The sequence below is a fragment of the Ammospiza nelsoni genome, chromosome 1 (genome assembly GCF_027579445.1).
Source record: "Ammospiza nelsoni isolate bAmmNel1 chromosome 1, bAmmNel1.pri, whole genome shotgun sequence".
NCBI classification, from domain to species: domain Eukaryota; kingdom Metazoa; phylum Chordata; class Aves; order Passeriformes; family Passerellidae; genus Ammospiza; species Ammospiza nelsoni.
The window spans coordinates 46,594,428-46,621,784 of NC_080633.1; the positions used below are offsets into that span (position 1 = coordinate 46,594,428).

General features: G+C 37.6%; 1 protein-coding gene across 1 annotated transcript in view; it reads left to right on the top strand.

Moving 5' to 3' along the window:
- The window catches only part of AVL9 (AVL9 cell migration associated), a 42,083-nt gene extending 14,823 nt beyond the window's left edge, over positions 1-27,260 (top strand). The window contains exons 2-16 of the mRNA XM_059478530.1: positions 877-997; positions 3,044-3,129; positions 5,314-5,385; positions 6,187-6,276; positions 6,646-6,712; positions 7,351-7,391; positions 8,507-8,545; positions 12,069-12,138; positions 12,733-13,280; positions 16,502-16,636; positions 17,410-17,629; positions 18,989-19,106; positions 19,872-19,925; positions 21,782-21,870; positions 22,703-27,260. Coding sequence (XP_059334513.1) covers positions 877-997; positions 3,044-3,129; positions 5,314-5,385; positions 6,187-6,276; positions 6,646-6,712; positions 7,351-7,391; positions 8,507-8,545; positions 12,069-12,138; positions 12,733-13,280; positions 16,502-16,636; positions 17,410-17,629; positions 18,989-19,106; positions 19,872-19,925; positions 21,782-21,870; positions 22,703-22,797 — 1,845 coding nt within the window. The 3' untranslated portion in view covers positions 22,798-27,260. The remainder of the gene's footprint in view (positions 1-876; positions 998-3,043; positions 3,130-5,313; positions 5,386-6,186; positions 6,277-6,645; positions 6,713-7,350; positions 7,392-8,506; positions 8,546-12,068; positions 12,139-12,732; positions 13,281-16,501; positions 16,637-17,409; positions 17,630-18,988; positions 19,107-19,871; positions 19,926-21,781; positions 21,871-22,702) is intronic.
- The last annotated feature ends 97 nt before the right edge of the window (positions 27,261-27,357 follow it).

Genomic DNA, 27,357 nt, shown 5'->3' on the forward strand with positions numbered 1-27,357 from the left:
TATGCTCACTAAATAAATATCCTTGGAGAGAAGTTGCAGTATCAATAAACAGTTTCTTTTACTGAGAAATCTGTGCTTAGACTTTGTTCACTGAATTAAGAAATGCTGTCTGAAAGAGAGTTGGTGGAAGTGGCTGGAAAACCAGAGAGGTCTCCACAGGAAAAGAAGATTGCACTGTAAAGATGCTGATGGTGGGGTTCTGTGGTGGATGTGTAGTGCAAGAAATGGAAAGGTTGTCCCTATTTCTAGGAAAAAGGACAATGGCAATTAAATGAAAGGCAAAATTGAAACGCAGGATTTCTTAGTGAAAGAGAAAGGAGATACTTTTGGGCGTTGTGTAAAAAATGTTGCAGTCAGGGACATAGTATAGGAACCAGTGTTTTGCTGTTAGTACAGTTTCTGAGACAATTCAATGTCTTGCAGGGTAAAAGAGAGGCCTGCATGTGTCAGCATTACCCAGTCATGAGCACCTGAAGGGCTGGGAAGTCAAATCTGCTTTCAGGATATGTGTGCCCCAGCAATGACCCCTGCTGTTGTTGCAGGTGTGGCAATGTGCTGCTGGCTCTGTGCACACAGGGAAGAAGATATTCAGCTCTTGGGTGCTGTTTTCTGCTGGAAGATCTCTTTTCATTTCTCTTGAGGGAAAGGAATTAGACTCTAAAAGCCAAATCTGCCCAAGGCCTGTTAGTTAAACCACACAAGTCAGTCTGTGGGTGCATTGAAGGAAGAGACAAGAAATGCTAGTTGGAGGAAAACCATTTTTCCCCATACTATTGATAGGAATAAAGTGCTAGGCTGAATCATAGGGGCTTGCTTGTATGGTAACTGTAATGTATTCTCTCTTTCTCTCCCCTTTGTTTTCATTTGTTTGTTTAGGTTGAATTTTCCTATCCTCCCCTAAAACCTGGAGAAGGACATGACAGCCACAGTTTACCAGAGGAATGGAAGTACTTGCCATTTCTTGCCTTACCAGATGGCGCCCACAACTATCAGGAAGGTGAGAAATGAGAGAGAAAAGCTGTGTGTACTTCTGCTGCAGCCCAAAGAAAAAACCTGGTATCTGAACAACTGATCAGTGATTCTTTTTACTATTATACTTCCTGCACTTTTTGTTGAAGTTGCAAAATACATTAGCAGTGATATATTCCTTTAGATGAAAGTAAAGGTGTATCTCCTACATCCAGATGTTAGTAAAAACTTCAGGGTTACATATCAATTTTGCATAGTTCTAGCACAAAGCAAGGCTGCTGGCTTTCTCAGAAGTTCTTTGAAGGTTGAAGAAACACTCCTCCACTAATTTAGAGGTGCTTAAAAATTAACTACAAGTCGTGGAAAGCCATGTCAGTATATTGGTGTGAGCTTTAAAAAGGTTTTTGTTGGCAGAATAAAGATAGAAATATCCATTTGGCATATAGTCACCACCAAGTTTGTGGCACTTTAAATTTTTTTAGTATTGCATTTATTCCTTTATTAGCAATTCTGTTTACCCCTGACATTTTTATTTGTGTCCAGTTGTTTCATTTTTTTTCTGCGCAGCAGACAAGGAAGTCACTTTAAACAGCAAAATCACAGAAACACTTTAATGCTACTTTTAATTTGTTTAGTTTTTTAACATGATATACTTAGTTTCCTTATTGTCCAGCTTTTGGAGATCTCATTTGGAAACAAAAGAAGTTTATCAAAATAGTATCTTTCCTAGCAGCAGTAAGAGTGTCTCTGACTGCTCTGGGCCACTATTTTTGCTGAATTTCTGCATTGTTAAATACATTACAAAAAGCAGACAACATTCAAAGGTAGGAAAATCAAATGCAGCTGCATTTACCTGCTCTTTCTTGTCTCAGTACCATTCCAGTTAATACTCAACTTTGAGCATTTTTATTGCTGTGCTAGAAGAATATAAATGTTTATTTTTTTGTAAGGACAAAATAGAGTTGGCAACAAAGGAGAAATATATATCCTTGTGTTTTGTAGGCAAGAATACACATGAACTTGAACCAGGCAAATAGATTTTCTCATCATAATTGTATTTCATTTACTGCCACTTTATTAGATATCTGGTTTTGAGTTTTAAACTAATGCCTATGGGTAGTTACATTTGTGCAAAGAGGACGACTTGGTACAGGAAATCATCATAGAGATTTTCTAAAACCCTAGGGTGATCTCCAGAATATAAACTTGATCAAAGTGGTAAGCTTTGTTATAAGAAGTCTCCCTCTCTGTTGGTCATAATGCATGTGGGATTGTCTCTCCTGTTAATATTCTTACTGTGAAGCTAACAAAAAATTAATAGTTGATTTCAAAAAAGATTTCACTCATGTTTTGAAAGGAGAGGACAACTGTCTTTTGCTTAGGCTTTAACAACTTTTTTGCAGTAGCAGCAGGTGTGTGTGTATATAAGTGTGTGTGTGTATATCTCAAGCCATAAAAGTCTTTCTCTTGTAATATTTTATAGATACTTTTCTTTTTCATTTTGCACTTGCACAGAGACACTAATTATTTTCTGTAAGACTAGGTTTCACAAATTCTTTATGGTAGTGTAGTGCTGGTGGTGGTGTAGATATCTACCTTGGCGGAGGTAGGAACTGCTCTAACCTTTCAACTGTGTGTATCCTCCTTGCTGTTTGAGATTTTTTTCCCTATCTTGGCTCTGTTTGCCTTCTTAATGGCATCACACTCTGAGCTGTACACACTGACTCACAGAGCCTTGCCTTTGCTCCTTTGTGCTGAACTGGGAAAGCAGCTTGCCTGTAGCTTTCAGTGGTGCTTCTCTGCTGCCAGCAGATGCTTCTGAAAAGCAATGTTGGCTTTGTCTAGCTAAACATGAAGCTGTCCTGCACACCTGGAGATTCTTCCACAAATTGTCTTGCAATGTGAAAACTAATTTGGGTCCAGACATAACTTTATAGGTAACTTGTTCCTTTTTATTTTTTTAGAAATAAGTGTCTGCCAGTACTTTGTACAGTAAACCTTTAAGAGATGCTGTAAATAAATATACCAAACTCTTGTTAGTGAATGACCAAATAATCTTGTCTTTTTTTTCCAGATACTGTGTTTTTCCACCTGCCTCCGAGGTGCGGGGATCGAACCACGGTGTATGGAGTGTCTTGCTATCGGCAGATTGAAGCAAAGGTAACCTTCCAAGCTGGAAATTAATTATATTAATGAATAATAGGCTCAGTGCATTAACAAACCTAAAATTCAGTGGCTTACATTACACCAACAGGCAAAAGCTGCATGATTGTGTTACATTAAAAGTCTTTGAAAGTGCTCATAGTATGTAGCTCCAGAACTTGAGAAGTATTCTGTCCCATACATCAGCAGGTGTATTGTGATCTTCTGAAATGTTCGAGGCAATTGAAAAATACATTTTGTTTCTGGAAAGCCAATCTAGCCATCAGCACCCAGCAGCAAAACTCAACTGACTGTCTGTCAAGTGGCAAAGCTAAGTTTTCAGGTGGTAGGCCTTTTGGGTGGAAAAAGCTGAAATTTCTCCCCATTTCAGTACTTCCTGGGATCTAGCCATGCAAATGTAGGGATGTTTCTCTTCACCTGCCCCCATTGCCAAATGTACACTTGTAGAGTAGACTGGAATCTTCCCATTCAGGGTAGCTACTTAGTGATACCAATCTTTAGCAGTAAAACTGGAAAATTGAGGAGAGCCACAGTGTGCAGGTGATCACACTGAGAAAATTAGGTATTCGATCTACTCAAATCATTCCATGTTTTCAAAATAGTAATGGTAGTATGATCTCTGCACTTACAATTGAGAAGTTATTACAACTTTCTTTTAAAATTACTTATTTTTTTCAGTGAATTGCCAATAATCTGGAATGTCACATGGGTTTGATTCACCCTCTGAATATATGACTTGTTTATATACTCTATTTCTGTGTTAATTACATCTTGATTATATTTCAAGTTCCTTTTCTTGGAAAAATTTCTAGGAGAAATTTTACTCATGCAATTTTTAATTCCATTTCTTTTGAGCTAAATTCCATATTGGTTTTCGTTCGCTCATTATTTTTGTACCAGCCTTCACTGTATTCTGTGATTTAGAGTCTTGCTGTATTTAACTATACAATAACTTAGCTTCATTGTGCTCTTGATTCCCGTTTATGCTTTTTAGTAACCAATTAAGAAGATAAATAGATGTTTAAAATGAACTCTTTGAAACAACTAGAATAAAACCCAGTGTGTTTCATATGACAGCTCTAGCACTCTCTCCATCTGTCCTTTTTGATGTGTGGGCTGCAGTCCATACATTTTCTGTTTTGTACAGTTAAGTGAATCATTTGTGTGTGTTCTGCCCTCACCATTTCTTGGTTTGCTGTTAAGTGCTGGGACCATTTGTTCTGGCTGAGAATGTAGCTTAATTTGTGGATAAGCTTTTATTTTATGAGTGACTCAAAAAAGATGCTTGAATATGAAACAAGAAATTTCTAAGCAGAGACTTTGTAATCTGGTCCATTTTCACAGATGATGTTAGAGAAAAGCAAGTGATGTGTTGTGGTTTCTCTCCCATACATCCCCCTGAGTTAGAATGCCATTTCCTTTTCCTATTGCCTTTTTCTCACACTAGGGTCTTTTAAATGGTGCTTTGCCCATCATCACAGCTGTGTTTGGATCTTTGCTGGATGTGGTGAGATGAGAATACAGCTCTGACATGTCAGTGTTATGACCCTTTTTACTAGGTAGAATCATAGAATCGCCATACAATGGTTTGGGTTGGAAGGAGCCTTAAAGATCATCAGGTTCCAACTCCCTGCCGTGGGCAGGGATGCTATCTGCTGGACCAAGTTTCTCAAAGCCCCATCCAGCTTAGCCTTGAAAGCTGCCAGGGATGGAGCATCCACAGGCTCATTGCTTTCCTAGCCAACATCCAAGTGGTTGAATTCCCCCATTAGGATGAGGGCTTGTGAGCACAGTGCTTCCCGTTCTTGAAGCAAGGCCTTGTCAACAGGCCCCCCTAATCAGGCACCTTGTGGTAGACCCCAACCAGGTGTCCTTTATAGGTGCTGTCCTTGATTTCTACCCACAAACTCTTGACCTGTTTGTGACTGTTTTTCAGAGGGAGTTCTTCACAATCTTACCATTCCTTAGCATAGGGGATGACACCCGTGCCCTCCTTCCCAGCCTATCTCTTGTGAAAACATAAGGGCATACTGTTGCATGGTTTGGATGTTCCACCACTGAAGATAGCTAGTTTTAGGGTCTTGTTTAAATGGGGGGGTAGTATGTGGAAACTAGACTTGGTAAATAATTATTTTTGAAATTATGTTTGGGTAAAAACACTGTAATACTTCTATTTCTTAGGCTTTAAAAGTACGGCAAGCAGACATCACCCGAGAAACTGTACAGAAAAGTGTCTGTGTTCTCAGCCAGCTGGTAAGAGTGTTTATTTGACTCCCAAAACACTTTCAGGTTATTTTAACAATTGTTCTTCCATATTCTTATTTGGAACATTTGGCTTCAAACATCTGTCTTAGCTATTTCAGAGTAACAAAATACTGGAGTAAAATGGAATTAGAAGGCTGTGGCATTTGAGTGAGCTGCCTTGATTTGTGGTATCTGCTGTGGTAACTGGAAAAGTGTCTGCCTGTTGTCATTGATGAGGATACTTTCTTAAACACTGCTAACTCAGTTTAATGTGGTAGAAATGAGGAGTTTGGCTAGTATAATCATGGAATGTGTAGGGTTGGAAAGGTCCTCAAAGATCATCTAGCATAGTAGCTTGTGAGAGTGGCCACCACCTTCAAGTGTGAGGGAGGTTTTCTGATAGCCACACATGCAGCATATTCTTGTTTGGAAGAGATATCTTTTATTTCTACCTATTAATCAGAAGCTGCTGGTCACCAGGCAGGGAACAGAAATTATTTTTCCGCTTAAAGCTGAAGAAAGAACTATTACTGAAACTCTTATGAACGGTGTTAAAGCAGGAAACTACTTTTCCAGAAAGATGTTCAGTGAGGGTATGGTACGTGCAAATGGGAAGAAAATGAAATTATCATCATTTAAAATGAGCACAGGAGAAAGATGCTGGGAGTTAGCTACTGAGGACTGCTCATCCGTGAACTCAGTATATAATAAAATGTCAGTATTGCAACATAAGCATGGAAGAAGATTAAAGTTCAAAATGAGTGACTAAATAGTTTCATTCACTTGCTTTTTGTTTGTTTTTCTTCCAAGCCTTTGTATGGGTTACTTCAGGCAAAGCTGCAACTCATCACACATGCGTATTTTGAAGAAAAAGACTTCTCACAAATTTCAATCCTAAAGGTAACTTTCCAGTAAAATGCACACAGAACAGCTTTCAGTGTATAGCCACAAAGTTTAGTATTTTCATTTAATGCTTATGATGACTTCTGCTTGTGCTTGCATAAGTCATTCAGTTGTTCAGCTCCTGTAATACTTTAACATGAACTAAATGTACTACCCTAATCTGACAGAGAGTCCACTTTCTGATTGTTATGAGATACAAGTGTGGTTGTCAGCCTGTATCTCTGTGGATTCCATTAGTAAAACTTTGTTTTCTTTCTGGAGTAAGCCATTAAAATCATTAAATAAGTGAATTTTATTCATACTGGATTTTGTGTGACCATATGCCATTAACACCTTTTTTTTTTGCCTTTGTTCTAACTTTTACAGGAACTTTATGATCATATGAATAGTTCCTTGGGCAATACTTCCTTAGAAGGGTCACAAGTTTATCTTGGTAAGTGACTTGTTTTGTACAAAGCAGCAGAGATTATGTTACACTAAACAACGCCTGCCTCTCCTGAGCTAATTTGTTGATATGCATTAACAGGTTAAGCACCAGAGGTCTGAATTTCTTTATTAATGGATTTAAATAAATGTAAAATGTATTGTTGCTTTCATAGTAGGAGTCAGTTGCAGGTTGAAACCATATTACTCCTTGACCTAACAGTCTGACTAGCAGCTGTTTATCTGCTTTTGGTGAACAATACCTTCTTAGGTTTTAGATTCAGCACCCCACACCATCCAATTGCTCAAGCTTGCATGTTATTACCTGTTATTTAGTGTATCTCACCAGCCAGTTCTGACTCTTCCCTGTGCTTTCTGAATGCACAGTGTAGTATTTACCTCAGTGGTTCCTGTGTGGCAGCCAACAGGTATTAACTCATGTTATTCTTGTCTCTATGGTCAATGAATTCTTGCTCCCACTAAAAAAAAAAAAAAAAAAAAAAAAGGGAATTTTGTATGAATTCTGCTATTGAAATAACCAGAATCCATAATGGGTATCTCCCACATGCTGAAAAATGGTGCAAGAAGTAAATTAGTATCCCCATCAGCTGTTTAATTGTAACAATTGCTCTCTTTTTGGTGTCTCAGGTCTGTCTCCTCGAGATCTTGTTCTCCATTTTAGACACAAGGTAGGTATTCTGTACTAGATTTTTAAAGGACTGCACTATTTAGAAATAGAAATATAATAGAAAAATGAACATATCTAGACATACCTGAGCTAGGAGTAAGAAGACTGTTTCCTAAGTACTGGTATTTACAGCCTCCTGATTTTTCCCTCCAATTCCACCTGCATAACTTCAGCAAAAGCATATTCCAGACTAAGGAGTTCTGTTAGTCTGAGAGATTCCTGGAGATTTCTAAGTTTGTAGGACATTTTTTAGTTCTGTCCCAAAGTGCAAATGCTATCTCATTGGTGATCTTGTTTCTATTTCCTGTTTCTTGTTTGATGAATATAAGAAAAAGACCATTGCTAAAATCTGTGCAGACACAACCTGGAGCATTTTTCCTGTGTTTTGTAAATTTTGTAGCTTCTGCCATCACAGAACTTGAAGGGACTTAGACCTGTCCTTCTTTATCCTAATTTCTGTTGAAATTGAGTATATGTGCTATAGCTAAAGTACAAATAGCATTTAGAATCTTTTATTAACTGAGATGCATCAAGGGAACAACTTTGAAGATCTGAATTTCATGGTATATTTGCACCTGTTCAGTAGATTTTTGGGGTAGAACTCATTTTTGTTTAACTTCAGATGTCTGCCAATCATATCCCAGAAGCATCTGTGTTTTTCCTTAATGTAGAGAATCTGGACAGCCACTTGTGATCTAGATGCCTAAAATTAGGTGAGGTGAATATTCTTCTTGGTATTTTATTGGACTTTTTTCAGTAATTCTGTGGAGGATCTCTTTTATGTTTATGTAGTTTACTGTTTTTTAAAATGCTGGAATTGTGCAACATATTCTTTCTGCTAAGCTACGTATGATTCAAATTATACAGGGTTTTTTTTGTGGAGGTTTTGGTTGTTTTTGGAGGTTTTTTTCCATCTCATGCTGTTTTTAAGTGTGTGCTCAGGTGGAGAAAGGGTATTGGAACACTGGTTTTCACTGGTCAAATGCATTTGGTCATTTGATTGTTATGCAGTGATTAACACAAAACCTTGAATAAGAGCTTATGCTTGCACATTATTTTTGAGAAATGGCACTAGTTCACTCACCATTTTTTTCTTTTTGTTTTTTTTTTTTTCAGGTCTTGATCCTTTTTAAATTGATTCTTCTAGAGAAAAAGGTAACATTTTGTAAGCTGATGCAGGTAGTTTAAATAGAAACATAGCTGTTAAATATTTTTTATCTGTAAAATAGAAGCATCTGAAGTCATATCAACAACTTTGCATCAATATATAAATTAGGTTATTAGGCTTAAAGAAACTGCTGTGTGTTGACCTATACATTTGCCTCCACTTCTATTTTGTCCACACTTTGTTTCTTTAATTTCTATCCCAGCCAAAGTAAAATGTGATGAAATGTGACCAGAGAAACATAAGCTACTGTAAAATATAGGATGGGATACAAATGAGATGCAGATAGGCACCTGTGTGGAGGAACTGACAGGAAATGTGGGTACCTAAAAAGGCACAGTTTTATAGAGATTCAGCAAGTAGAACTTCTGGTTCAGGCTTTAAATAGACACACCAAAAGAAATGAGTGCTAGAAGTGTCTTTCAGACCTGAATTCCATGGACACCTGCAGGAGACAATGAAGAGAGCTGTATCTGTTAGGTCAGGCTGAACTCAGATTATAAATTGGTAATAACTGCTGGATTCTAGGATCAGTGCTTGCTTTGGGCTATCTTACTGCCTCAGAAGCAATGCTGTTTTAGTAATTGAAGTGTAATATGCAAAATGTGAAAGCAGATGTGAAATAAAGACTTTTTTTTCCTTCTGTGCTCATATTAATGCCCTAGAGCAAAAACTTAGAGTGGAATGACTGTATCAGCTGCCAGACATATTTATGCAGAGATTTTGTTTTGTTTTGCTTTAAAAATGTAATTTAAAGCTTTGTTTCAATTTCCCAAATGCTGCTTTTTTTTCAGTGGACCTGCTGTATTAAAACCCAATTTCTTCAGAGTGATGGGAAGGCATGTTAGGATTTCTTGTTAGCTGCAGCTGGAAAGTCAGTAGGATTTAATCTATAAGTTATCAAAACAGTTGTGGAGGTGTTTATTTAAGTCTGTATCCTAGACCTAGATATCTTTCATGAGGCAGTAAATATGCTATTCTGTTTTAAAATAGATCTAGCAGCTTCTCCAAAGTTTTTGCACTTGTCACTTAATTCTGTAAGTCAGATGCACCTTGACAGCCCTCAGTATTTGTTGATGAGAATAAATGCAGTTTCTGCATTAAGGAGGCATGTGCTGAAGATGACTATATTAAAGGCTGTGCAAAAGTACACTTGAGAAATACAATTATGGCACAGTAGGGGTCACCAGATCAGTTCAGCATTTGGACATGTACAAAGAAAATACTTCACTGAGCTGCAGTTCTTTTGTGAAACTGCTCAAACCACAAGATGCAAATGCACAGGAAGAGAGGAGAGAGAGGGTTTCCCAAGTGTGTTCACATTACTCAAACATACAAAATTGTTTTGAAAGTAACTGAATGCTTATGGAACAAACCTGCAGGTTGCTTTGTGTCTGGTTTTCCCTAAGCTCTGACAGGAAGACAACACTTGCAATTTCAAAAGAAAGTTTTGGTTTTCAGGCACTGCCTCTTTTCTGGCAAATGTTATAGTTTCATAATAGCTGTGGGAATCTGTGTGTTCAAAGACTTTAAATATAATATGCAAGAAGCCATTTGTAATGCCAATTTTCCTTGATCTGGAAAATGCCACAGACTAATTTCCTTTAATCTGTAGTAATTTGGTTGATGTTTTTCCACGGGCTAAAAGAATTTTTTTCACCTCTCAGTGGTTATTAGGCTGGAAGACTACTTCCAGATGGTGATCATTTCAATTTCTCCTGCCAGGACCACCCAGTTTGCTGATTTAAATGCAGTAGGCTGTGTAGTGGGGTTGGGAAGGGTAGTGAATCCTTATAGACAGAAAGATGGCACAGGGACCTGATGAAACAAATATAGAAAAGTATTTGCTTTAAGTAAGTGGTATACCCAAACAAAAACCTAGACTGGAATAGATTTCTTTAAAACAAGGTACTTCTTTATAGGCTTAATTATTTCTGTAGGCTTAAAAATAAGCTTGACTAAGAATGCATGGTGTCTGAGAATCTAAACCTGTTAGGCTTTCTGTTGCAGTTCATTGCTATTAGGCTTTCTGTTGCAGTTCATTGCTATTATATCATGCATTTTTCATGCATACATTATAAAGCAACATCTTCAAAGTTACACATTTTAATTCCCATTGGAGTCAACCAAAACTCTTTCCACAGATGAGCTGCTTGTTCATCTCATCATACTTTTTCAGTGGTTGTTGGTATTTGAATTCACTTGCCTTGCACAATTTTTTTGGTAGTATGTTTAGGATCATATACAGAGTCTGTTTTCAGCTGTGATACCACTAAATATCATTTGGCCTGTGTTAAGGCTGTGTAGGTCTTTCTTTGTCCCATCAGTTCACTAGCTTGAAGATTGGCAAACACTAGTGGGACATGAGCTATTATTCATCAGTCTCTTCTAAAGTGTCCTTCTTTCTTACAGCAGAAGTCTCTTATGAAGACTAAGTCCACAAACTTGCACTTATAATTACATCATCTGCTTATAAACTGGACTGCAAAGTCGTAAAGTTAGATTATTCTGTATTCCTTTGCACTCTTGATTCCTTGGAATGCTCATCTATGGTTTTTTACTGATATTGTGCTGTGTGTTGATTAAGGATGTAAAAATGGCATTTTGGACAAGTTTACTTTTGTGGGGATTTTTGGGGGTCGGATTGTTTTTGTTTGGTTTTGTTATTTGTTTTTTTTGGGGGTTTTTTTTTCCTTTCCCCCCCTCTTTTTCCCTGAAGGCATATTTTGAAGAAATTTTAGTAGTAATATTCAGTCTGGCTTCTATTTCTTCTTTCATTGCTAGCCTTTGACACCCCCTTTTGAATTCCTAACTAATTTACTAATTCCAGTCTCTCTGATTTAATTAAGGAGATTCTGTTTTCCCATGTTATGCCTTAAGTGCTTTACCAAAGTTAGTACCACTCATGTATTCTGTTTCTAAAAAAAACTTTTTTGTAACATGTGAATATTACTGTAATAAATGCATGCAGCAGTTATCCTGTTTTTAATTTATCTACATATCCTTAATATAACTCCTTAAAAGAAATGTTTTTGCATAGGTTTGTATCAGTGTTCTGGAATAGAGATTATTTGGCCTCTTTGATTTATAACAGAGAATTTAATGTGCTACAAATGAGCAAGAATTTATGCAGCATGCCAGGAACAACTTTTTTCTGTCAGTTCTTCAGTAACTGGATCAATTTGGAAAAAGTCTTAAAAACCTGTAGAAAAACCTGAATAACTGAGAAGTGTGTTACAAACACACACATATATATATATATAAAAAACATATGTTACAAGTATCATATAAGGATTCTGTAGGCATATCTAAATGTTTACTTTGAACTGTTGCAGGAAGTTTTGTTAGTGAGCAGACTTTCTAATATAGCATAAAAAGCAGTGCCTTGAATAGTTTGCATGTGTCATTTGTCATGCATAAGTATAATGTTGTTTTTCTCATTCTCCCCTCCCTAATTCTGCTTTCCTCTCTTGCACTCTCTCTTCCTCCCATTGTCCTCCCTCCTGCCACCAGGTGCTGTTTTATATTTCTCCTGTAAATAGATTGGTGGGAGCTCTGATGACTGTCTTGTCACTCTTTCCTGGTAAGAAAAGAAGTTTGAACTTCTTTTTCTATGTTTTCTGGTGATAACTGAGACAGGTTGTGCTGTCACTTGGAAACCAACTCATGTGATAATAAAGTTAGGTTGATATGTTGCCTGAAAAATGGGTGACTTGTGTGCATGTCCATGTACTATGTACACACCTCCTAACACTTACTACTTGCATTTTATGGGTTATTTCTTGTGCTTCACTGGAGCCACTGGATTTTCTGTATTTCCTGTGGGTAACATAGGTGGGGCCTGAATAAGTAACACATTCCTGTTTAGTTCCTTAAAGCCCCGAAATATGAACTTTTCCTTCCACATATGCTCATAAAAACAAACAAACAAACAGTCATTACCCCTAACCTTGCTAATCCTTAGCTTCTAACCAGTCTTCTTAAAGCAAAATGTTAAGGCAGATTCTTTAGGAAAGAAAGTGTAGGGTTTGGGTTATTTAAAACACCCCTCCCTCCCCAGAGTAGTGTTATAAATTACATTATTTCCTCTATGTACCCAAAAGCAAATTTTTTCCTCCACAAAAGTCACTAAAATTTTGATTGAGTTGCTGATATTTGTGTTTGCTGTTCTTCCCAGGTATGATTGAACATGGTCTTAGTGACTGCTCACACTACAGACCAAGAAAGAGCATATCAGAGGATGCTGGCTTGCAGGAAAATCCACCACGGTTAGATGACTATGTTTCTGTGTCTGCTGCTGATGCTTCGAATGCAAGCTTAGGAATGGGGAAGGGAGACAGGAAGATGGCAGGAGATAATTCCCTGGAAGGTCAAACAGCAGATATGCCTTTCTCCCAGGCTGAGAAGGCTTGCAATGGAGCTCAGTCCTCCAACGGAGCTGTGCAGCGCTTGAAAGTTCCTTCCCGTGCTTCCCCAGCCTCCTCAGAGAGTGACTGGGAGACCCTGGACCCCAGCATTTTGGAGGAGGCTCATTTGAAGGAAGAAGAACGTGAGAATGCAGCGTCAGAACAGGCGGGAAATGTTCGGAGCAAAGGCGTGAGCTCCGAAGGCCTTCCCATCACTGTGCAGCCCCAGGCAAACACGGGGCACACGGTGCTTGTGCAAGGACTGGTGTCTGGCCTGGAAGAGGACCAGTATGGGATGCCTCTGGCTATTTTTACAAAGGTAAGCATGTTCTTTGTGGTACTTGGGAACTCAGAAAGACTTTTTTTTCCCCAGAAGTTATTGTAAATCAATGGCGACTCGGACAAAGAGAATTATGCATCTGACTCTATCATCAGAAGGCCAAAGAATTATTCTATTATACTATGCTATGTACATTGTATCTAAACTGAATCTGCCATGCACTCAGTCTTGCTCAGAACTGCTCACACTGCACTCGTCTCTGATTCTCTCCTGACTGTCCCGTGACAGTCCGACACACACACACACACACACACACACACTTGGTCCTGACAGGCCAAGGGAACAAAACATCCTCACTTTGGGTAAACAATCTCCATATTGCATTCTACTTTAGCACAACACAGGCACAGCAAGTGAGATAGGAGTTTTGTTTTCCTTCTTCTCTGCTTGTCTCACAGCTTCTCTCTGTTCAGAGGGCATGTGAATACCACAAGAAGTGGCTAATAATTTTGCTTACTGAGCTCCAGGTGGACAGTAGGGTTCTCCAAAACATGTGGAGTATGGTCTCCCCTAGGTGGAAAGGCTTGAGAGGGCCTTGCAGGCATATTTGCATTCCACTTTCATACCTTTGCTTTAATACTATTTGCAATTTTTTTCAATTTTATGTGGTGGTAACCTGCATCTTCTCTGTGGTTAATAAATTGTATGTAGCAGAAACTACAGTTTTCTTTTACTCTGAGGAATTGGTGATCTAGCCTATATAGGGCAAGATCAGAGTGCTTCAGTAGCCTTTAGATATCTTAACCTAAACAAAGATTCTGAAACCTCTACCTTTGCTGACACCTAAGTCTGTTTTCCTCTTTTCATTTGTATCTGTATATGTATTTTTAAATGCATATGTGTATATATGCACAAAATGTGTATATAAATACATATATACACACATAAAAATATATAAAATGAAATTTCACCCTCCTGTGTGAAATTTCATCTTATATAAGATGAAATTTCACACATATTTCATCTTATATATTATATTATATAACTCTTTCTGTTTGTCTGTGTCTCTTTCTCTGTACATGGTGCTGAGCTGCTGAATTTTAAGCTTGCATTGATATCTAACTGAACTCCAGGTGTTTCAGAATCTCTAAGGACTTTGATAGGCATAGTCAGATAACAAGCAATAGGTCTGGTTAGTAGGGCTGGTTTCCCATAAAAACCAGGTAAAATGCATCCCTTTCAAAGATACTGCTATGAGTACAAGAAGTTATTTAGTACATTTCATTGTTTCGTTTTTAATGTAATAAACTTTTAAATGAACATTTCCCCATAGTAGAAGATAGAAGATTCAGATTTATTTCCTCAAGCTGCTGATGTTCAAAGTGTTTTTTTCTTCCTTTGGAGGGGTTTATTTGCATTTCCTTGCAGAATATTGTATTTTATGATTGTGTTTAAGTTTCCCCCTGTAGCTTTTGTTGAAAATAGTACACTGTGTGGGCCCAAGTGAGCAGCTCAAATGTCATTGCCCTCAATGTATTGCCTCATGTCACCATTAGAAATGTTGTTTCAACAAAGATCTGCATTTGATGTTTGTCTCATGGTCGGTCTAATGTGAACTATAGCCTGTAAATTGTATTTAGTCTAGTTCTTTGAAAATACTAGATGGAAAACAAGAATAAAATAATTGATAAGGGGGCCTCCAAGTGCAAACTTTTGTTTGCTGCTGTGCTCATCAAATGGAAAAGAATTTTAAGGAAGCTGACAGTTTCTACATGTTTGCCTTCTGTTCCACAAAGGCACTTTTCACTTGAGTTCAGCCAGTGTAATTAAAGCAGAAAGGGCTTTGCATGTCTGAGTTAGCAGAAAAATCTGATTCAGAGTTACAGTTTTAACCACTTACTGGAAAGTTTACATCTCATTTAGAGCTCTTAACACAGGGTTGTTTTATGCCATGCCATGGAAAGACTTATAAATCTGACAAATTTGAATGGGAGGAGGTTTTGCCAGGTGGCATAATACATTATCCAGGTACACCTGAGCATAAGGGAAAATAGCTTGTGGTACTTGTTTCTTTAGTACCAGTTCTGTCAGATCTAATAGTCATTTCATCTGCACTCTTTTAAAAAAGAATGGAACACGTTCATGAAAATAAAAGTTGTTGTACTTACAAATGTGCATTTGTAAACTGACATTTGATACTTTAAACAGTGAAAGATTTCCCATACTTTGCTACTTTAGTATACAGTAATTAAGCCTTTCTTTTCCTGCTTCTTAAGCTGTATTTTTTGAAAACTTTCCATCTTAGGTTTGTGATTCCTTTCAAAGCACTGTTGTTCCTTTGACACAAGCTGTTTCTTTTCTACTGATAAGGGCTTGTCATCTCTAAGGCCATCCCTGTGTCTCACAACAAAAGGGAGTAGTTGTGCTCCTTTCTTCCATATGTTTCCAATTACCACGTACTGGGTGATAAAGTGTGTATGCTCTTTGTTTCTGTCCCAACGTGCCATTAGCTACAGTGAATAAATTTGCTTTGGGCTTTATGCAGTTGAACAGCTGGAATTAGACGTCAGGAGTATGTTGATCCTATGTTTAAAAAGGAATTTACCTACATCTGCCTCTCAATAATCCCTCAATGACTAGCTCAAAGCCTTTTTTCAAATTTTTTTTAATTATTTTTTTTAATAGGAGCGTAGGATACTAGATGAATTTACAACCCTGAAGTGGCTGAAAAGCACAGTGTGTTACTTTCTGTCCTCTCCTTCTTAAAGCAGGCTTGCATATGGTTATCAAAAATTGATTGCTATCTCTGGTGTCTGGAAATCCCCACCCACAAAATGTGGATAAGCTGTCTGTAGCTTTCCTGCATTTTGTGCCTCACAACTACCAGAAGACATCATGTGCACTGCTGGAGAGATGAATCCTTATCTCCATTGGCTTCTTGTCTCTGAACTGACCTGAGACCTCATTCTTGTTGCTTATTATTGCTCTTATACTGCTTATTCTGTTGCCTTACAAACACATTAAATTCTCATTCTTTGCTTTGGATTTCAGTTTCAATCCTGAAACTGAAAGGCAACACAATCTCCTAAAAAATTCAATTCACTTTGCAAATGTCATCTAGCAGAGCAACAGATGATTGTGGCTGAAACTGTAATAACCAAGGTTCATTCTGGGTGAAATATGCTGGCTTTTATTATGAAAACTTTTGAATCCAGGCACGTTTTAAAATGTTATTTCTGTGAATGTCTCTGGTTCTGCAGGGGTACCTGTGTCTGCCGTACATGGCGCTGCAGCAGCATCACCTCCTGTCGGATGTGACCGTCCGCGGCTTTGTCGCGGGAGCCACCAATATCCTGTTCCGTCAGCAGAAGCACCTGAGTGATGCAATTGTGGAAGTAAGGATCTTTGCATCTGAGCTGGGGGCAGCTGAGATTCTGTTTTAATTGTAGCTTTGCAGTTTCACATGCTTGCCTGAATTCTGAATTCCTTCCATATGAAATAAATTCTCAGCTGCAGAAGTTTGTTAAATTCCTATGACTTGAGAGGATTAGATAGCTGTGCAAAACTACTATCCATGTTTTTATATATGTCTGAAATTTGAATTTTTAAGACACTTGTTAAATTTTTTTTGTGTTGGTGATATAATTTCATTTTTCATATCATGGGTTTTTTCATGGCTTTTTAGTGAGGTCTTCAAAAATAGATGCTTGCAGATGAGAATCACGTGCAGGTGCTGATTTGACTTCCATCTGATTTAATCAGGAGGGTAAATACACAGCATCTGAAACACCCACTGTGCCACTTCTAGCAAATAGACACAACTGTATAATCAGCATCTGGTAACATAAGATAGTTCCATATAGGTAATCACCTTAATAAACAGAGGTGATAATCAAAGAGCACCATGCTTCCCCTGCCAAACTTTCTGCAAAATTCTGTCAAATAAGCAGCTTTTACTGTGTGCCAGGGAAATGATTGAATTCTGGATAAATCAGAGCAGTATCTGACTTTCTGAGAACAGTTAGTTCATTGTTTCTTTGGCCATTTGTTTCTTCTTGGTATTTTGGGGGAATGAGGGTTAAGATTTAGGTAGCAATATGTAGTAGTGTAAGTTTGTATAAGCAGTTTTATTTAGATAAATGTTTACCCTTGGAATCATTTCAAACAGATAGAAGATGCTCATGTGCAAATCCACGATCCAGAACTGCGTAAGATCCTGAACCCAACAACTGCTGACCTGAGATTTTCAGATTACTTGGTGAAGCACGTCACTGAGAACAGAGATGATGTGTTCCTTGATGGCACTGGATGGGAAGGAGGAGATGAGTGGATCAGGGCTCAGTTCAGTGCTTATCTTCATGCACTGCTTGCTGCTGTGCTGCAACCAGGTAGAACAGATCCCTTGTCTAGGGATGGAGATGAGGGTGGACATGTCAAGCATTTGCTCTGTTCTTACTCTCAGTGGATCTCCCTCTGCCTAAAGTTTCATTTTTAGGCTGCTTTTTCACTTGTCTTTGGCTATCCTTGTTATTTCTTGACAAGCTTGTTATTAATCCTTAATCCACAGCCTTACAGACATTTTTTTATTAGAATGTTTTCTTCTCCTTGATTTAATTAAGTTTTCCTCATAAGTAGAAGTACCTGAAACCTGTATGTGATGAGACTTACAAATCTGAGTGTCTTCTAGACTTTGTTGCAATCTGAAGTTAAGTTTGGGAAACTACTTGGATTCAAGGAGACATGAAGTTAAGCATCTGTCTTCAGGAAGTTTTGCTAGACTGTTCCAGCCCTTTCCCCTTCTTGCCATGGTCATAATTAGGGATTCACATACTATAAAGTGTCATCTACAGGCTTTATAAGCTTTTGTTTCCTGGAGCTCAAAATTTTTTCTTTACCTCAGAAGGAATTCTCTATTATTCCAACATTCTTTGTGAATATAAATGAAAGAATAGTGTTTTTTATTTGTGGAAAATGTTTAGTTTGCCCTGCACTCACCCTATTAACTTCATTCTCACAATGATTTTTCTCTATTCACACCAATTAAATTCACATTTTGTTTTGTGGTATATGTGAGAAAACATGGGATTGAGAACCTGATTTTAAAGTCTGGAAGATGCCACGTTCTTGGTCTGACAAAATTAATATTTTAAGATGACTAGATTGATATGAAATATCAGGGTTTTCTGGGAACTCATATTACATCACTGGCTGGCTGTCAAATTATTTCCTATAGGCTTCAGTGTTTTAAAGGGGTTGTTGTTATGCTAAGTTCATTCCACAGTATTTCCTACTGCAGTTTTGGAATGGATTTGGGAGTTACTAAATTTGAATGAGTAATAACAGTACAGCAAAATCCAGTGTATCTGACCAAGACCAGTGCAAATTGTTTTTGTTCTTGGTTGCTATGTGGCCATTCTTTTCCCTTTCCTGTCATCCCCCAGAGGAAAAGTCAATTTGGATTATTTTTTTTCCCAGTTGAGCTCTTGGAGCTTTATAAATGAATTAAAAATAAGAAAAGTAATTTTTAGATTTTTTCCCCCTCTTACCCTGGTACTGTATATTTTTGACATTTTAAAATAAAAATAAACCATTTTTGAAGTATCCAGGTTTTAGTACTGGAGTTTTGTTATGGACTTGATAAGAGCCTGGAAAATGATTTTTTTTCTTACAAGAAAAAAATTAATTTGTCATGTAATTAATAAATCTCTAATGAATTTCTTCAAATTCTCTTTATTTTAATTTACCAGACAATGAAAAGATTTTGTCAGACTTTGGAACAGGATTTGTAACAGCCTGGAAAAATACCCACAACTACAGAGTATGGAACAGCAACAAGCATCCAGCTCTTGCAGAGGTAAATTCTAGGTAAGGAAACTTTGTAGTATTTACTTGAATTTTGGGCAGTAGTTTTATGAAGAAAAACATATCCAGAGTCAGGAGAAGTGAAAGTTGTTCAAGTTGATTGTCAGCTGCCCACAGCTACAGAAAGTTTGTCATTCCTCAGGAATTGTCCTCAGATGGTTCTGCTTTGTGTTAATTGCTGCCAGGTGTGCAGGGAGTAGCTGTGTCCAAGGCTGTCACTGCTGGGATAGAGGGGAGCTGCCTGTTCTGGGTGTGTTTTCACTGGGAGATTTGACCATGCCAGGCTTGGTGCCACTGTTGGCTGTGCATGTGTTCTGCTTAGTGTGGGTTATTGCTCTGCTGCAGGGAGTTCTGTTTGCTTTTACTTTGCCAATTGCTGTAGTGTGAAAAAGGTTTTTTCTTAGACCTACAAAGCTCTTTTGGTCTACTTAAGGGATGTTTTCTATTTTCTGTGTGCTGCTGGAAGGAGGTGCTTTTGACTTAGTGTGGAAAGGTTGTTAATATCTCATCTGTAAATAGAAGGCACCTTTTAGGTAGTTCATAAGAAATCTGTCATAGAACAATCACTGCAGCCCAGACTTCTGTGAAGTATAGAGCTATAGAGTATGAAGTATACTGCTATAGAGTAGTATATCTGCAAAGTATCTTTTAAACTTTCTTTTTTTTTTTTTGGTAAGTCACAGAGGGGAATACAGCTAATAATTGTGTGATACAGATTCATCATGAAAAATAAATTAATGTTTTCTTGGGTTTTTCCTCCTCTTCTAGCCATCCATTCCAGGGCCAGTACTCTGTATCAGATGTTAAGTTAAGGTTGTCACAGTAAGTACATAGTACTTTGATTTTGTATTTTTTAGAAGTGTGGTCAAATATCAATAACTGCATAACTGTTCCTATAATGAACTCAACAAGATATTCAAATTGCCCATCTTCATGAAACTATACTCAAAAGTTCTGCTGCAAAACAGCACCGCATCTAAAGATGAAACATTTGCCTGAAATAAATAATAATTTTTTAAAAAGTCAAATGCTCTATTTTGTGTTGGATTTCACATAATACAGCCTTGATTTTTTGCATTGCAATTATAAGGTTTTTGTACATCTACTTGTAATTTGTCAGCTAAAGCTGTTAAAACTTCCAGCAGTGATTTGACTTTAGGTCTCATTATTAGGAGAAAACAGCTTTTTTCTAATTAGCTGGTTTTTAATTAAGCATTGTTCTAAAACTCAGTTCACTATGTATGCATAGTGAGATGTGGTATAGTTCCTTCAATTTACAAGTTTCAAATGAGTTTTGCATAGTGGTCTTGTACCACAGTCATCTGAATTTTAAGTTGATCTCAACTGCTGCCTTTAAAATCCAAGTCTACCACTCAGTGGTGCTTGTTTTTTCCATAGCTGTTCAGTTCTAACTGAAGCCAGAATTCAGCCTGGGGTTTATGCACCAGGCAAAATGGATTTTTTTTCTCACTTAGCTCTGCTGACCATTAAACAACAGTCTCTCTCTCTTTGATTAATGGATGATCTTTATACAAAGTCTTAATTTGAAGGCTCTGGAGGTGTCTTTAACATTTGCCTGTTTTTGTCCCCTTGTTTGAAAGGGGAGTTACTAACTCTTCTGGGTAGTGTGACATCAGTTTAAAAGGACCAGTAGTTCATAGTATGTTTCTAATAATAACTATTTTTACAACAGTGCCTTGATTCTGTAGGTGGGACTTAGATACCAGCTCCTCATCAAAATTACTTGCCTTTGCAAACTGAGCCTAGACTTGGTTTTGGTGTATTCTGTTTTTTCTGCTTTTTCCATCTACACTGAAGATTTTGGAAATGGGGAAAGAATAGGCATGATGTGTTGTTAAGTTTTACATTAATGGGTTTGCAAAGCCTTGGACTTTGTGGACTTGAAAGTTACAATTTAAAACTAAGTGAAATTATTTTCAAGTGATTGTATTTGTGCAGTAGAACTGATCGCTTTTGTGCTCTTCTTTCCAAATGATGATCATGTCTGTCATTTTCTTGCATTTCTTTAACAAAACCATGAGTGTAAACTGTCCTTGATCAAAAATTTAATCTTGGACAAAGATACAAAGTAAGCTTTATCTAGAAAAAAAGGACTGATCATTTACACTTGTTCTATTTAAAGGTTATGTTTTAGGGCTAAGAATTGCCAAAACTAATGAAAATATGACTTTGCAATTTTGATCATAAATGCATTTTGGTAAACATTTAGGAAAGATTGATTGAATATTGGAATGGGCTGCCCAGGGAGGTGGAGTCGTCACTGTCCCTGGGGGTGTTTAAGGAAGGACTGGACGTGGCACTCAGTGCCAAGGTCTGGTTGACAGGGTGGTGTTCAGACCTGGGTTGGACTCCATGATCTCAAAGGTCTTTTCCAACCCAATGGAGTCTGTGAAAGGTTTAAAGTGTGCTGTGTAAGAATGAACCACTGGGTGTTTTGATTTCCTGTCCTGCCGGCAGCATCTTTTCCTCTTCTGAGGAGCTTGCCTAGCTGATCTCTGTGGCTAAGACGAATGCAGGAGTTGGGCTTGACCATGTGAACTATATATATGTATGTTATGTAAATCTGTGTGTAATGATACATAATTTAACTAGTTTATTTACACCTGAAAGTAATGATAAGTCAGCTACTAACAGTCTTCAGTATCTCTCTTGTTCAGTTCAGTGCAAAACAGTGAGCGTGGAAAGAAGCTTGGAAATGTGATGGTTTCTACCAGCCGGAATGTGGTACAAACAGGAAAAGCTGTAGGTAAGAAATCTGTTTAAAATCACTTTACATCTATGCTGGATCTTTTTTGAAAGGCATCCTTTTTCTCAGTTGTATTTTGTTTTAATCCGAGTGTACTTTATAACATGCACAAATCAGAGCAACATTTTGAAGGGTACAGCTGCTGATTGAGGCCCCATAATTGTGTAATAGCAGAAAGAGAAGCAGCTAGGTAAAGAAATTAGTGTACATCCCTTTTCCAGTGTGGCCTGGAGGTGAATATGGGAAGAGAGATGTTCAGGTAAGAGATTCCATGTAATCTGGTAAATACTTTGACCACCATCTGCATTGAGTTATTCTCAACTTTGATATCACTTTGACTGAAACTATCAAGAGCTGGCTGAGATCAGAAAAAGTCCTTGTGTCAGTTTCTGCAGATTTCACAGCAGTCTGTAACTTTCTGGAAAAGCAATTGTTGCATTGGACAGGGGCATCATCACATTGTCATCTTGCAGTGTGAGTTAATGGGAGTTAATCCATTAAGAGGTCTGATAGGTGTTTGGCAATGGCTGTGCCAAAAATTGTTTAGCTTTCTCTTAAATTCTGTTGGAGTCTGTCTTTTCTCTTTGCTGTGGTGCACTCTGGTCAGGAGTGCCTTTCAGCCCAAAGTCTACCAAGTCTTCCCAGGCAAAGCACACCATAGGCCATTTCTGCTGAGCTGCTGTGTTCAAGTTCTTAGAATATTTTCTGGCACAGACTCTGTGCCAAATCCCAAACTGGACAACTGATTGAATAATTTTTTTTTTTTTAGTATTTCTTTGTAGCAAATCAGTAAAGATAACACTTCGCTATTGATCTTTGTTTTGTGTTGCAGGTCAGTCTGTGGGAGGAGCCTTCACAAGTGCAAAATCAGCAATGTCATCATGGTTTTCCACTTTCACACACTCAACCCAAAGCCTTGGGGACTAAATGCTGGTTTGGCAGAATGCTGCTGACTATTTCAGGTGCAATCTTTCTCTGAGCTGTAAAAAGACCACTCCAAAATGTAGGAGTGGAGATTACCTACCCAGGACCAAAATAAGGTATATGTTGCTTGCAAGCAGATGTGGAATGTTATTATTCACTTTCCCTAGAAGTACAGAAGAATGGTGAGTGTCACCATACAATGGGATGGCATTTGCAGTGTATTGGTTATATTTAAAATGACTACTTCTCTTTAAAACTGAGCCTTTATAAAGACATTAGCAAACGGGGCTTGTTATAAGCCAAATGTGTTTGACTTTAGATTTGTACATTTTCTTGGATGTTGAAGATATTTATGTAAAGTAGTTCTATTTTTCAATCCAGATAGCCAAATGTTTGTGAATTCTTGTTAGAAATAAGCAGAATATAAATAATAATTTGTCTTTTAGGTTGGATTTGAGAGAATCTCTGCAACCCTTAAAGGGTGGAACTTTCACACTTTTACCTGCAAATTAAAATCAACAAGGTGCAGAGTAAGACTGTGGCTGACAAGAGTTTTCTTTTCCTCTATCCCCCTTGTATCCATATAGAGTTGTTTGAATGAATCTATCTCTAGCTCTCTTTGTGTCTCCAAATCTGTGTGATAGTTGCAAAATCAGTAGTTTTTTTCATGTTATGCAGTAAGCCTTCATACCTTTGCCTATGTTTTGGCTGAGTTTTTCCCCTGGGACATGAATGGGATTCCAGTTGGAGAGATCTCTTCAGGGAAAGAATTACAAAGCATTTCTCCCAAACTGGGATTTGATCATAGACAGTTTTGTAAGTTAGGATTACAACATTGATGTAGTTGCACACATTTGAATATGAACTACTAAACCCAACCAAAACTAGCACAGTAGCAAACTCTGTGTGTTTTTTGTTTTTTTCCCCCCAGTAAAGTTATGAGGACTCTTCCAAATGAAAATCAGCAATGTGGATTTTCTGTGTCGACTCAGGGAATGTGCTGTTTGGATAATTGCTTTTTTCATAAGGAAAGTAACACTAGAATTGAGAGTAACTAGAGCAGCTCTGTTAGTATCCTTGTATGAAAAAATACAATAGTTTATTTGAAAAGATGTGGCATAATGCTGTATTTCCTATGTAACATGCATGTAGTGGTTTCTGTATGCAAGTGTATTGCACTTCCCACATTTCTGGATTCCAAGGGAGATTATTTCCTTTTTTCTTGCAATGTGTGTGCCTCTAGATGCCTTCTGACATCCCCACGTGTTACTTTTACCATTTTCTACATTACATTATCCAGTGTTCCAACTTTTCTGTACCAAAAGGCTCTTAGTTTATTGCCTCATCAGTATCTGTCAGCATTTTGCTATGTTCTTTTCTGGGGCCAAGATTTGTGGTCATGGTTATATTTCCTATTCCTCAAATAAAATTAAGCAGCTGCACAACAGATAAACAAGAAGGCTCGAATGTTTTTAGGAAATTATGTTTTAATTCCTTCTGTGCATTTGTAAAGTTAATAGAAAAGCCACACTTGCATCACACTGTCACTGTCCAGCAACTTGGTTGTCAGTTTTTTTGCTTCAGTGATTTGAAAAGGATCTGATTTAAAGCCTTCTTTAATTTTTTTTCCAGGACAGACTAGATAGAATGACTGTGGAAAACCTAAAGACAAGCAGCCACTTTGAATAGTTTGATTTGAGAAGGGCAAAAAAGGCCCCTAAAGCTCTACTAATTTATTGCTTCTGACACACAAATAAGATGTATCTATCAAACTGCAGCTATTGCTCCTCATCTGTGTGTCTTTGTGTCTCTCCTCAAACTTCTGATGCTCTTTTCTGTTTTATTCCACAACTCTGTAATAGACATTTATATCTTTTAAAAGACTAGATATTATTTATATGCAGTGAATTAAGACTAGAGCTGTTTTATTCATGGTGTGTCTAGAGCTTTCTGAATCAGCATGCAGATAAGAAAATAAACACTTGCTTTTGTGAAATGACTAACATATCTGCACTCTGGGATTTAAGTGGTCACAGTCCATGTTCTAATGAAGACTGAAGAAAGGTGCATAAAGGATTTGATCACCTATAAAACTAATTCCAGCAACTGAAGGCATACCTAGGTAGATTTAGGCTTAGGAGCTTGCAGTGGTGAGTTCTAGAAGCCAGGCAAGTGGTTGGTATTTACATGTACAAGCTATAGAAGCAGGACCTTCAAGGATCCCTTTTCAATATCCTTGTCTTTGTTACCCCTTCAGCTGAGTTTTCTCTGTTGAGTAATCAAATGCTCCAAATTTATATGGCAAATTTATTAGCTCTCTGCATTCCCCTTATTCCCACAGGTTCCCTCGCTGGCCTAGGAGTATTAGAAAGCTGACCTTTGTTTGTTTGTTTGTTTTCTGGTGGATTAATCTGAGGAAAGACAGAAGGAGGTGCCCTCATTGGCTGCTTGTTGCTTTGTACAGTGATTCTGTTGTGACACTCCACAATTTTTGTTATGCACAAGAAGACCAGACAGATCCTTCTTTGCAGCCTTTTTCTCACTGTCCCACCTGTCTCTGTTGTGGAACCAAACATACAACCTGATTAAGAATATTTTCCTTTGACAAATGACAGAATAAAAAGCTTTTCAGTCTTTTTAAGAACTGACACCCTGCTAGCAAGTTGGACTCAGATTTAAACTCAGATTTAAAGAGTGATTAAGACTTAATGAGTGGGTGGAGGTGCAGTGATCTTCATAATTAGTTGTCTTCATTAACATCTACGTTTGCTCTCCAACATTTGCTTAGGTTTACTTTGGGGCTGTAGGAAGGCATGCAGCCACTGAGGTTCTAAACTCATGTAGTTCTCTTGTTAACTTAATGTTTGTAACCTCTTTAGTTAAATCCAATGCAAATGCCAGTTATTTTCCTATCCTCTGCTTTAATATTTCCAGGGCAGGCATTATTAATTATTCAGAAAGATTTAGGCAGTCGACTTCCATCTCAAAAGCCCTGACATCTTTTTCTGCACTGTAAGAAGCAAAGGGTCCTGAGTGAATTGGTGATAGTGCCTCCATTCAGTCAGCTGGGAAGATATTGTTACAGCTCTGTCCTGATTTGATGTTGCAAAGATATTTCTGGCTGTCAGCATGCAGCTGACTGACTTACAGGTAACACAATAGCAAACCTCTCAACTTTCTCTCATCACAGCCATCAACCTCAGCTTTTTGTATGTGCCAGCATTTGAGAAACTGCCTGTTGAGCATAAAAATGAGATTTAAGTCCCCCAAAGCCCACAAGACTTAAGTGTTGCTGACCTTATATTTCATTTGACTGAATTGTTCAGCATCTTTCATCAGTCATTTACATGTCACGACCTTAATTCCTGTACACATCTCACACCAGTTTCCTTAAATATCACAATTTAATTAGAATTTTTAGGTCAGTGTTCTGGTACATTGCACTTGTTTGACTTTGTACTTCTGTTTTAAGCACCTTTATAATTATATATAGTATTTTGTGTAAACAAGCTTCTGATTTCCATACAAATTATTACTAAGCAGAGAAACTAATGTGGCAGTATTTAATTGTAAAAGTGAAGGTGTGAATGCAGTTTTTAAACATAGGAACTACTGCTTGATAATTGAACATACAAGTAATGTATTTGATTTTTCCTGTGCTGCTTGAAAAATAAAATACATCCAGCCTGTTTAAAGTTCCATCTGCTCAGAAAGCTGTATTATTTTAATAAATTAATTCCACCAGAAGACACTTGCAGGCATCTGGTTTTTATATTGGTAGCTGCTTGTAATTCACTGGCAGTATTTTTGAAATTTGTCTTCCATTTAAACTGGTTATGGATGCTGCTTTTTGAAAATTTAGGACAAAGGGCTCCTCTAGAGTGACTTTTTATTCCCTGTGGGGTGCTGCATCTTGTGGATTGATTGAAGTCCTCAGGAGGTCACAGACCTCTCTTACATCAGTAAGAATTTCAAGTACAACTAAAATTTTGGTGTAGATTTAGCTTCAAAGTAACTTGTAGTTTCTGTGGATTGTGACATCTGGTCAAAATCAAGATGCTGTGTAAATTAATTGCTGCACATCCAGTTCTCTGCCATAGGGAGCTGTTTGAAAACTTCAGAACTTCTATTGCAGCTGTCACTGTACCTGTCTGAGGAGGATTTGGTAAATGGGTTTTCCAGAAGGAGGAAACTGACTGCCTTGGGTAAGGTTTAGATGTGAGTTAGACAAAGGTTCTGTCTAGAGAATGGTTGCAATTCCCTAAAATTTGTTAAGGTTTTTCTGACCATGTGCAAGTAGTTGGGCAAAGACACTGAAAGATAAATTAACATCATGCTTTTTATGCACTGCAATTTCACTTTCTTGCAGGTATTTGGTTTTCATTAAAAAGGGCGACATGGAGATTATTCATTAAAGGGAGAAACACTACATTATTGTATTATGATTAAAGATGTATGAAAAATTTCTTCCTGGTGTTTCGAGTCTTTCATGCTATATTAGAGAAGGGACTGACTTAAAAAAGCAGGCAGAGAGCTTTACTTCTGTGATGTTTCTGGTCTTGA